This window comes from Leptonychotes weddellii, chromosome 4 (assembly GCF_054177405.1).
Source record: "Leptonychotes weddellii isolate Sample4059 chromosome 4, ASM5417740v2, whole genome shotgun sequence".
NCBI classification, from domain to species: Eukaryota; Metazoa; Chordata; class Mammalia; order Carnivora; family Phocidae; genus Leptonychotes; species Leptonychotes weddellii.
The window spans coordinates 91,370,900-91,383,277 of NC_138372.1; the positions used below are offsets into that span (position 1 = coordinate 91,370,900).

The window sequence follows — 12,378 nt, forward strand, 5'->3', positions numbered from 1 at the left end:
AAATAACAATTATTTAATAATAAAAGGATAAATATTTAGTGATAAGTAATAATTAAGTAATTCACTATGTTTCTTCACCTGTAACACAGGAATAATAATAGGCATCTATCTTATTAGCATTTTTATGAGGCTTTAATGAGGTAAGCATTGAGAAGGGTCCCTGGAACCTGGTAAGCAGTCACGTTTGTATTTGTTCTTCTAGTTGCTATTGTTAAAATTATTATTGTTATTTAGCATATGTTTACTGAACTATCTGTGCCAAGTCCTACAAATTTTTGTGCCAACAGATTTTAGGATGATGACTAAGATTCCATGAAGAGACAGTCTTTTCCCATTGGATATTATTTCCTGCTTTGTTGAAGATTAGTAGACCATATAGTTGTGGGTTCATTTTTGGGTTTTCTGTTCTGTTCCATTGATCTATGTGTCTATTTTTGTGCCAGTACCATGCTATTCTGTTTACTACAGCTTTGTAATATAACTTGAAGTACGGAGTTGTGATGTCTCCAGCTTTGCTTTTCATTTTTAAGGTTGCTTTGGTTATTTGGAGTCTTTTGTGGTTCCATACAAATTTTAGGATTGTTTGTTCTAGCTCTGTGAAAAATGCTGGTGGTATTTTCATGGGATTGCATTAAACGTAGATTGCTTTGTATAGTATAGACATTTTAACAATATTTGTTCTTCCAACCCATGAGCATGGAATGTCTTTCTATTTCTTTGTATCATCTTCAATTTCTTTCATCAGTTTTTTATGGTTTTTAGAGTACAGATCTTTCACCTCTTTGGTTAGGTTTATTCCTAGGAATCTTACTGTTTTTGGTGCAGTTGTAAATGGGACTGTTGCCTTAATTTCTCTTTCTGCTGCTTCATAATTGGTGTATAGAGATGCAACAGATTTCTGTATGTTGATTTTGTATCCTGTGACTTTACTGAATTCTTTTATCAGTTCTAGCAGATTTTTTTTTTTTTTGGTAGAGTCTTTTGGGTTTTCTATATAGAGTATCATTTCATCTGCATTTCATTTGCCCAATGGGCAAAAGACAGTCTCTTCAACAAATGGTGTTGGGAAACCTGGACAGTAATATGCAGAAGAATGAAACTCAACCATTTTCTTACACCACACACAAAAAATAAATTCAAAATTGATTAAAGACCTAAATGTGAGTCCTGAAACCATAAAACTCCTAGAAGAGAACACAGGCAGTAATTTCTTTGACATCAACTGTAGCAACATCTTTCTAGATATGTCTCCGGAGGGAAGGGAAACAAGCAAAAATAAACTATTGGGACTACATCAAAATAAAAAGGTTCTGCACAGTGAAGGAAACAATGAACAAAACTAAAAGGCAACCTTCAGAATGGGGGAAGGTATTTGCGAATGACATATCTGATAAAGGGATAGTATCTAAAATATATAGAGAACTTCTAAAACTCACCTCAAAAATTAATAATCCAATTAAAAAATGGGCAGAAGAAGATGAGCTGGTGGTCACTTAGCAGAGGGTTGAGGCGAGACGTTAGGAAAGCCGGAGATAAAAAAGCAGTTAACAGCAAAATGGTGGAAGCAGATAGACCTGGGAAGCTGTTTATAGGAGGCCTCAATATGAAAAGACTCTTGAAGCAGTATTTGGGAAATATGGTCACATAGTGGAAGTTCTTTTGATGAAGGATCGGGAAACAAACAAGTCCAGAGGCTTTGCTTTTATTACATTTGAGAGCCCTGCTGATGCTAAAGATGCTGCCAAAGATATGAATGGGAAGTCTTTGGATGGAAAAGCAATTCAAGTGGAGCAAGCCAACAAACCATCTTTTGAAAGTGGTGGAAGATGGAAGCCACCACCTCATCCAAGAAACAGAGGCCATCCAAGAAGTGTGAGATGTGGAAGAGGAGGAAGTGGAGGAGCAAGGGGGCGTTCCTCACGTGGAGGACAGTTGGATGATGGAGAATATACTCTTAACCTCAACATGAGTTCTTCCACTGGGCCCTTTCCAGTTAAAAGAGGCCCATCTTCAAGAAATGGAAGTCCTCCTCCTAAAAGATCTGCTCCTTCTGCTCCCGGGCATAGCAATAGAGGGATTGGAGGAAGAGGGCCACCATCAGGTGGGAGAGAAAATTATAGAGGTCCTTCACGCAAAGAGCCAGTGTCTTCCTGGAGAGATGACTATATTTCAGCAAGAGATGATGGTTACAGTACCAAAGATAGTTATTCGAGCAGAGATTATCCAAGTTCCCAAGACACCAAGGATTATGCTCTACCATCTAGAGACTATGCATACAGTTACTATGGCCATTCGAGTTCTCGGGATGAACATTACTCTAGAGGATATAGTGATCATGATGGCTATGGTGGTGGTCATGATAGAGACTATTCTGAACATTCAAGTGGAGGCTCTTACAGAGAATCATATGAGAGTTATGGTAGCTCCCATGGTGCACAGCCAGCACGTGGGCCCCCTCTGAGTTATGGTGGAAGCAGTCGCTATGATGATTATAGCAGCACATGGGATGGATATGGTGGAGGTCGGGAAAGTTACTCAAACAGCCGGAGTGATCTCTACATAAGTCATGAGCGTGGTGGCAGACAAGAACGAGGGTTTCCACCCTCTATGGATAGGGCGTACCCTTCTCGTGAATCATATGGTAGCTCAAGTTGCGGGGCTTCCGGAGGAGGTCGTGGGGGAAACCTATCTGAAAGAGGAGGCCGTAGCAGATATTAAAAATAAGTTCTGTACCAATTTTTTGTCAAAGAGGAAATTTAACTACTTTTTTTCTGTTACTTTAGTACTAATAAAAGAAAAATATTACTTTAATAGGGAAAGGCATATGTTAACTTGCCCTCCATGAATTTTTGGATAAGATGGATAAGATGAAAAAAAAAGTATTCAAAGTAATTTCGTAATTGCTAATGTTAATTGATGAGAACTAGATAAGTCATTTGAATGTAATGTCTGCATTGTTAAAATTTTCGGAGTAAAAATTTCCATGAAATGGGAAAAAAATGGGCAGAAGACATAAATAGACATTTTTTCAAAGAAGACATAAATGGCCAACTGGCACATGAAAAGATGCTCAACATCAGGAAATGCAAATCAAAACTACAATAAGATATCACCTCACACCTGTCAGAATGGCTAAAATCAACACAAGAAACAAGTGTTGGCAAGCATGTGGAGAAAGGGAAACCCTCTTGCAGCCACTCCGGAAAATAGTATGGAGGTTCCTCAAGAAGCTAAAAAAAGAACTATCCTGGGGCGCCTGGGTGGCTCAGTCGTTAAGCGTCTGCCTTCGGCTCAGGTCATGATCCCAGGGTCCTGGGATCGAGCCCCACATCGGGCTCCCTGCTCAGTGGGAAGCCTGCTTCTCCCTCTCCCACTCCCCCTGCTTGTGTTCCCTCTCTCGCTGTGTCTCTATCAAATAAATAAATAAAATCTTTAAAAAAAAAAAAAAGAACTACCCTATGATCCAGCTATTGCCCTACTAGGTATTTACCCAAAGAATACAAAAATGCTAATTCAAAACATGCACCCTGATGTTTATAACAACATTATCTATAATAGCCAAATTATGAAAATAGCCCAAGTGTCCATCTACTGATGAATGGATAAGGAAGATGTGCTTGTATATGTATATGTATATGTATATATACAATGGAATATTACCCAGCCATAAAAAAGAATGAAATCTTGCCATTTGCAACAACATGGATGGAACTGGAGAGTATTATGCTAAGTGAAGTCAGTCAGTCAGAGAAAGACAAATACCATATGATTTCACTTATATGTGGAATTTAAGAAACAAAACAAATTAACAAAGGGGAAAAAAAGAGAGAGAGGCAAACCAAGAAACATACTCTTAACTACAGAGAACAAACTGATGGTTACCAGAGAGGAGGTGAATAGGGGGATGGGTCAAATAGGTGATGAGGATTAAGGAGTACACTTGTGATGAGCACGGGATATTGTATGGAAGTGCTGAATTACTATATTGTACATCTGAATCTAATATTATACTGTAAGTTAACTAACAGGAATTTAAATAAAAAACTTAAAAAAAAACACGAATAAAAGAAAAAGCTATAAAGAGATGACTACAATATCCTCTGGCTATGTGGAAGGACCAGCCACATTTTCACCTTTCACAGTTTGTATAAGCCTGGGCTGAGCAGTGTGAATGGAAAAGCTCTGGGCCCTGCGAATGCTGCAGAACTAGGTTCTGTTCCTGGCTCAGCCACATACTAAGCTAAATCTACTCATCTAATAAAACAGAGATAACGGTACCCACTTTGCAAGATGATTAGGAGGGGATTACATCAGACCATAGTTGTAAAGAGGTCAACATAGTGCCCAGGAAATGTAGATGCAAAGACATTTAAAGTACTTCTGAACCCAGGAAGTCCACTTGTCTCCCACCTAGACAAAACTAGTGTGGTCATTTTTGACAAGGTCAGGCTGTTGGCAGGAATAGCTGAGAGAACAGTAAGGACAAAGGTATAGTTCTTGATGGGCTCATGGTGGAGGCCATTCTAGGCAGATTTCTCCAGTCGCTGCAGCACCATGGGTTAAGGAGGAAGGAAAATATTGATGTTTTATTGAATTACTCCTATAGGTCAGATCATGTATCACCACTGTGATCTAAACAATGAGGCGGTGCAGGAGGAATGCACAGCTGAGACTGATGAGATAAGCCTTCCCCAGCTCTGACTTCTCCAAGACCCAGTAAATTGCTTCCTTTATTTAATTACAAATTAATTGAAAACACTCTCATGCTGATAAAACAATACCAGTCCTCGATTTGTTGATAATAGCCTAATCCTCCTGTAATAGTCCCATAGACACCATCACATGATTATGTCATCAATTTTACACTTGCAGGGTCTGGATAAACATGGCTGCCTGAGGTTCAAGAAAAGGATAAACAGAGAGTGGAGTGCTTTATGAAAGTCAACTTATAGGTAAGGTTGGTGTCAGATGGTTCTGGGTCAGTTCCCAGCTCTGCCAGTCACTAGCTAGGAGGCATTTTAGTGCCCTTGGACCTCTTGAAGATTAATACATGAAAATGGCTAACACTGTGCTTGTCACAAAGTGCAGGATTCATTAATGTTAATTGTGTTCTTTTTTTTCCCTCTCTTCCTCTGTACAGTTAGGGGAATTCATGATTTGTTTATCAGTCCAAAGGGTCATCTTAGTCCTGGGAGGTCAGAAGCTATGATACTCTCTCCAGCATCCAGATCCCCAGATCTGGTCTTCTGTATCCACCAGAGCAATTTGCAACCCATGGTCACTCCTTCCTGCTTGGTATATGCTTGCTTATGCCTGATCACCAGACTATCACACCTTTCCAGAGTAGGGAAAGGGTCCCGTTGTGTGAGGTGGGCACCAACACTACTGGCTAGCAAAGATCAGGTACTGGGGAGACTGGTCATTCCTGGCTAAGGCAGTTAGAAAAATGTTATTGCAATTAAGGACAGGTACACATAATAGAAAGTGAAGCAACATCCCAAAGCACAGAACTCATTTTAAAAGAGCTAGTAAGAATGAGTTAATGTTAAAGCTCAAAGGACTCTGGAGGCTAGGCCCCATTGACTAGGACAAGATATATGGTCCTTTTTAAAATAAGACTCATCACTCCATTAAGACTATCGGAATAAGATTTTACCAGGAAAAGTAACTTACTTTCATACATTTTTATATAAAGCAGAAAGTGGGATGTTGTATCTTTATTATTTCAGCGGCTGAATCTTTGAAAATAGGGCAGAAGAAAATCAGACACTGGTTTTACCTATATTAAGAGAGAGGATAGACTGGCTTCCCACAGTTTTCATCTTCAAGAAGGAAAAAGGGACAGAACATGAGCATGTCCATAAAGCAGAGAGGGACATTTCTATGAGACTAGTTCAGGAAACACAAAGGATTCATAGTTTCACAGTTCTCAGACCCCTTTCTACTCTCCTACAAACCCCCACAACTCCCAACCTCTGGAAGAAGGCCAAAGGGAGCAAGGAAGGTCTTCTTTTTCAAGATACAATTGCAATCCTTATTAAGTGTTCATGCCATTTTTGCAGGAGTCTATTTTTTTTTTTTTGGAGAGAGAGAGAGAGAGCGCTGGAGGGGAGGGAAGGTCAGAGGGAGAGGGAGAGAGAATCTTAAGCAGGCTCGTGCCCAGCTTGGATCCCACGTGGGCTAAATCTCACGATCCTCAGATCATGACCTGAGCTGAAATCAAGAGTCGGACGCTAAACTGACTTAGCCACCCAGGCGTTCCTACTTTTGGTATTGTCTGAAAGAAACCAAGCTCAGTTTAATGGATATGGTGTGGGAAGATGGACAGTATTTAAATAAAACCTCAGTCAAAATAAAAAGAGATATTAAAGCAGGAATGAAGGGACTTATGGAAACTGTATCCCATGAGGTCAGGAAGAATTACTTGCTCTCTCCTCTGCAGCGTGTGGCTTATACCCCTTCACTGTGCTTTCACATGGCATGTCTGACTTTCCTCTAGGCACGAGAGTTTTGAGGGCTGGTTATGGGTCATATTCATGTTGAATTTCCTTCACCCACTGAATGTCTGACACAGCAGAAAATCAGTAACTATTTGCTTTATGAAATAAACTAGAGAGAGAGAGGGAAAAAAAACATAGGAAAAGAAACAAAAGAACCAAAAATTCTTTCAATCATAAAAAAATATGTTTGCTTCAAATTTAATCAGAAAATAAAAGCTGATTTTGCATGTATTATAAGAAAAGACATAATGTTTTTGGATCTGAAAGTAGATAAGTCAGCATCACCTCATACAACTATTTAAGCTACACAAAGACATCACTGGAATCAGAGCCACAACGACTTGCACCATAGTGCAAACAACGGTTTCACCAAGGTGAAGATAAAGTAAACTTCTGAAATTCAAAGCACCTTTAGGCCAAGCCTATCACCCTGAGTGACTAATTTGCTCTATTGAATCAGATCATCTAATTGGCGAGACCAAGATTAAATACTGATGGCAGATTCTGGCAATCCAGATGTCTGCTAGATCCCATCTTGCTAAAACCAGAGAAAGCATCAGATACATTTTTGATTTGTTTTGCTGATAATTTCAAATGTTTTAATGTATAGGAACGAACGATGGGACTCAGTCCAAAATTTCATTCTGACCAGCAAAAATAATGGGTTTATATCAAACAGAATGTGTTCAGCCACAAGTATCTTAATATCTGTGTATTGTTTAAGGAAGTACATTAGCTCACACGAATGAAAGAACAATGATAGGGCAGATTTCTGAGGTGGTTCACCCAATGGCTCAATGTGTCCTTCAGAATTCTGGGCGTTCTCTTCTGCTGAACCATTTATCGGCCATGTCAATTTCACCTTAAGTCAAGTTTCTTTCATGCCAATGGTACGGCAGCTGGTAGCAGTTGGGTCTACTTTCTTTTTTGCATCTAATGGCAGAGAGAAAGACCTCCATTGGCTTTCTTTTAAAACAGAAGAAAAAAAAATTTTACCAAACCTTCAGTAAATCCCCTCTCACATCTTATTGGCTAGAATTAGGTAATATGTTAATTTTTGAATCCATCACTGGCAAGAGGGATGGGATTTCTCTAAGACCGATCAGCTACATCCTTGAAGCTGAGGGTAGGAACTGCCTCTTCTGAGTCTTATGAACAGCATGGGAGAAGGGAAAGGTTTCAACTTAGGGATATGTTTTTTAGGAATAAAGAGAAGAGAGTGAGGAAAATGAATGCTGAGATGGCAAACGAGGCATAAAAGGCAGAGCTGTACCCATTACACATTCTGACAGAATGCCAAATGGTCAGGAGTTAAAATTGAATATCCAGCTAAAATCAAGGCTTAAGTCAATTGTTGTCATTATAAAACTGACTTTTGGGATAAGGATAAATTGAAAAAACTAAAAAATTTTTATTTATAACATTGTTGGTTCATACCCACAAGATGAAGGGAGCATTATATTTGTTAGAAAGATAAGTGCAGAAGGATTGCCTCTCACTCTCCAAGTAGTGGAATGGAAGCAGGAGAAGTCTCCAAATTCTTGGAGTAGATGACAGAAAATTCAAAGCAACAAGATGATGGATGGTATAACTATCTCATGCATGGATCAGGGCTGTCACTAAGGCATCAAACACCAAATTGTCAGATACTTCTTGCTGACTAAACTGAAGAGCATCATCAAGCATTCTTTTATATATACTCTTGATGGCACAGGAGATGACACTGTCTGGAAAAACATGGGCAAAAAAGTGATTTAGAGGAATCTGACTCAAAGTCATGGGTGGCAATTTATTTTGCTTATATGTTCCTTTTTATATACTTAAGTGTGATTGTGATAAAACTTTGTCTAAATTTCTCTAAAATTGATTTTAATAAGTATAAATAAACATTCTAAATGGTAAGAAAAAAATGTTAGTAGTTAAATTTAAAAGTCTGACATTAGGGCGCCTGAGTGGCTCAGTTGGTTAAGCGACTGCCTTCGGCTCAGGTCATGATCCTGGAGTCCCGGGATCGAGTCCCACATCGGGCTCCCTGCTCGGCAGGGAGTCTGCTTCTCCCTCTGACCCTCCCCCCTCTCCTGCTCTCTGTCTCTCATTCTCTCTGTCTCAAATAAATAAATAAAATCTTTAAAAAAATAAAAAAATAAAAAAAAATAAAAGTCTGACATTATAATATAAGAACAATCCATTCTTGGATGTGTTAACTATTAGAGTACTCCCATTTGTGATACTATATAGATACATGCTATTAACTAAGGTCAGTGGAAAAATTTTTTGGCAAGCTCACGTTAGAAAGATTGTCTATCTTTTTAATAGTAACTAAGATAAAAATTTACTTTTTTCATTATCTTTTGAACTTGGAGATTTGGTCAATGATTATGACATAGTTTTTTTTTTTTTACATTAATGTATAGTTGACATACAATGTTATATTAGTCTCAGGTGTACAGCATAGTTTGTCAGCAATTCTGTACATTACGTGATGCTCACCATAATAAGTGTAGTTCCCATCTGTCACCATACATTATTACAATATTATTGGCTACATTCCCCATGCTCTACTTTTCATCCCAGTGACTTATTTATTTTATAAATGGAAGTTTGTGCCTCTTAATGCCCTTCACCTATTTTGCCCATCCACCTGCCCCCCTCCCGTAGGACAACCAGCAGTTTGTTCTCTGTATTTATGAGTCTATTTCTGTTTTTGTTTGTTTATGGTTTTTTATTTGTGTGTGTTTTGTTTTTTAGATTTCACATATAAGTAAAATCACAAGTGGTATTTGTCTTTCTCTGTCTGATTTATTTCACTTAGTGTGATACCCTCTAGGGCCATCCATGTTGTCACAAAAGGCAAGATTTCAATCTTCTTTATGGCTGAGTAATATTCTATTCCATATATATACCACATCTTCTTTATCCATTCATCTATCAATGGACACTTAGGTTGCATCCATATCTTGGTATTGTAAATAATGCTGCAGTGAATATAGAGAGGCATATATCTTTTCAAATTAATGTTTTTGTTTTCTTTGGGTAAATACCCAGCAATGGAATTACTGGATCATATGGTATTTCTATTTTTAATTTTTAATTTTTTGAGAACCCTCCATATTGTTTTCCATAGTGTCTGCCCAATTTACATTCACATTCTTAACAGTGCATGAGGGTTCCCTCTCCTCCAAGCCTTACCAACACTTATTATTTCTTGTCTTGTTGATGCTACCTATTCTGACTGGGGTGAGGTGATTATCTCATTGTGGTTTTGATTTGCATTTCCCTGATGACTAGTGATGTTGAGCTTCTTATCATGTGTCTGTTGGCCATCTGCATGTCTTCTTTGGGAAAATGTCTATTCAGGTCCTCTGCCTATTTTTAATAGGATTATTATTATTATTATTTGCTGTTGAGTTTTATGAGTTCTTTATATATTTTGGATATTAACTCCTTATTGGATATATGATTGCAAATATCTTCTTCCATTCAGTAGGATACCTTTTGTTTTGTTGATGGTTTCCTTCCCTGTTTGTAAGTTTTTTAGATGTTCTTTTGAAGCAATCCCCAACAGAAGTTTTGTGTACTGCTTGAAGACACGTTCTGAATATTTTCAGAAGTAGACTTAATTTGTTCTTCTCATTTACAAATTTATTTCTAATACTTTTGCAATCACTATTTTTCCCAATTGCTTGAGATTTTTTTCTTTTGGTCTATTAATAAAGCAGTGGAGCTGTGTAATTGGATTTCAAGATAAATAAATTGTTTCTGCCTTTTCATCTATACCTGCTTTCTTTGCATGCACACAAGTGTCAAAACCAGAGCAATAGTTGAGTGATAGGAAGCTCTGTACCACATGATTCATGAAATACTGAACCTTCAAGGCACTTCAGTTGACCACTTTGCAACAGGCTCCAGCAAACTACTTTGTTTAAGCAACGGTTGTGCTTGCTAAGTTCTGCTGTGTAAATATTATCATTTACAAATTATAAAGCTCAGGCTTTTGTTGTTGTTGTTGTTGGAAAAAACTTTTAACTTAATGCTAGCTGGGATTTCATTTTATTTCAACATTTTTTTTTTTAATATTACAAGGTACTTATCAAATCAAGTGACTGGTAACAGTGGCCCACTGTCTTTCTGGGTCAGTCTGTGATTCTGTTATGCTGTGCTATGTTGTCATTTCTTTCTGAACACCTTGTTGAAGGGTAAGAATAAAACATCTTATGCTTATGACTGCTAAATTGTTTCACTCAATTGTTCCATTGTCAATGATAATTGTATGATATTTTCCAAATCTATAACTATTTCTTCAATTAGATTCACTATGTTGTTAGCTGTATGAGACCCAGAAATTTCTTGGCAGAAGAATAAAGCAATAGCATGGCTTAGTTCATCTTTAATCTACCATTCTGTCAAAAGTTAAACAAGACCTGTGTTTGCTTTTGCAAACTGTCTATAGCAGTGTGGACAGTTACTATTAAAAGTGCTACTACTTTATCATGTAATTAGATTTTTGTTTGACTAATATGTCAGATTTTCCTGAACATTAGTGACATATTAAATAACAAACATATATCATATTATCCCTAAACATAATTTAAAATACTATAGTATGTGTTGATTTGCTTCACCATTTCTACATTAAATTGTAATCATTCCCAGGATTGAGAGAGTACTTTCACTATGATGAGGAACAGTTTTTCTGTCTTAAGCAAGCTGAGGCTTCATATCTGGGAAAGATCCACAACAAGAATATAGGACCCGGGGGGCACCTGGGTGGCTCAGTCGTTAAGCGTCTGCCTTCGGCTCAGGTCATGATCCCAGAGTCCTGGGATTGAGCCCTGCATTGGGCTCCCTGCTCAGCAGGAAACCTGCTTCTCCCTCTCCCACTCCCCCCTGCTTGTGTTCCCTCTCTTGCTGTGTCTCTCTCTGTCAAATAAATAAAATCTTTAAAAAAACAAACAAAAAAAAGAATATAGGACCCGGGGCTGTAAATATCTATGATTCTACTACTGCCACACATGATCAAGAAGAGACTACAGGACACTGTTTTACCACTTTGGGAGACTGGAAGTGACTGCATGAAAAGATGAGACCAAGTGATAGTTACATTTTAGGCAGAAATGAGACTAGGACGTAGGATCTCTATACTACTTCATGTAAGATGATAGATACTACCACAGGCTCTGATAGGCTGTTGGGCCTTTTTTATGGCCCCTAAGTCAACAGAGACTCCAAGTCCATACCCTTAGATGGGCTAGATTTCACATCTTGTATCCCTAGGTTCAATTTATTCTTCTCTGTAATTCCTTTGCAACTGTATTCAAAGTTTATTACCTGATTTATGTAAATAGAATTCTAAAAAACTCCACCCGGACTGTTTCCAATTAATTTACTTCTTTAAAGTATACTTGAATTCTGCATTCTTTTCATCTTTTCAACCAGTTTTGGTCATAATTCCTAAGACATTTACATTTAGCTCTGGCCTAAACTCTAATATCATTCCACTGAATCATGAGGTCTTGTACTTTCTTTGGCTCTCCAGTCACAATATTAAAGACAGAAACCTTAAAAATCAGGAAAGCATAATTTCTAAGCAAGAGAATATTGCCAAAAAAATGATATATTCTCTTCTCCTTTTGCAAATTCATAGTTTGTCTTCTATAAGGGACACACAGATTCTTACTGTACATTATGTAAAAAGAATACTTTTTTTTGTTTGTTTTTTGTTTTTTCGTGTGAAAGCAATTTTTTTTTATTCTTATGTTAATCCCCATACATTACATCATTAGTTTTAGATGAAGTGTTCCATGATTCATTGTTTGTGCATAACACCCAGTGCTCCATGCAGAATGTGCCCTCCTCAATACCCACCCCCCGGCTCACC

General features: G+C 37.8%; 1 protein-coding gene across 1 annotated transcript; it reads left to right on the plus strand.

Annotated features, from left to right (window-relative positions):
- The first annotated feature begins 1,401 nt into the window (after positions 1–1,401).
- Positions 1,402–2,980, plus strand: LOC102731150 (RNA-binding motif protein, X chromosome-like). The gene is given in 2 exon segments (XM_031027047.2): positions 1,402–1,601; positions 1,604–2,980. Coding segments are annotated over 2 exon segments (1,239 nt in total). The 5' UTR covers positions 1,402–1,477; the 3' UTR covers positions 2,719–2,980.
- The last annotated feature ends 9,398 nt before the right edge of the window (positions 2,981–12,378 follow it).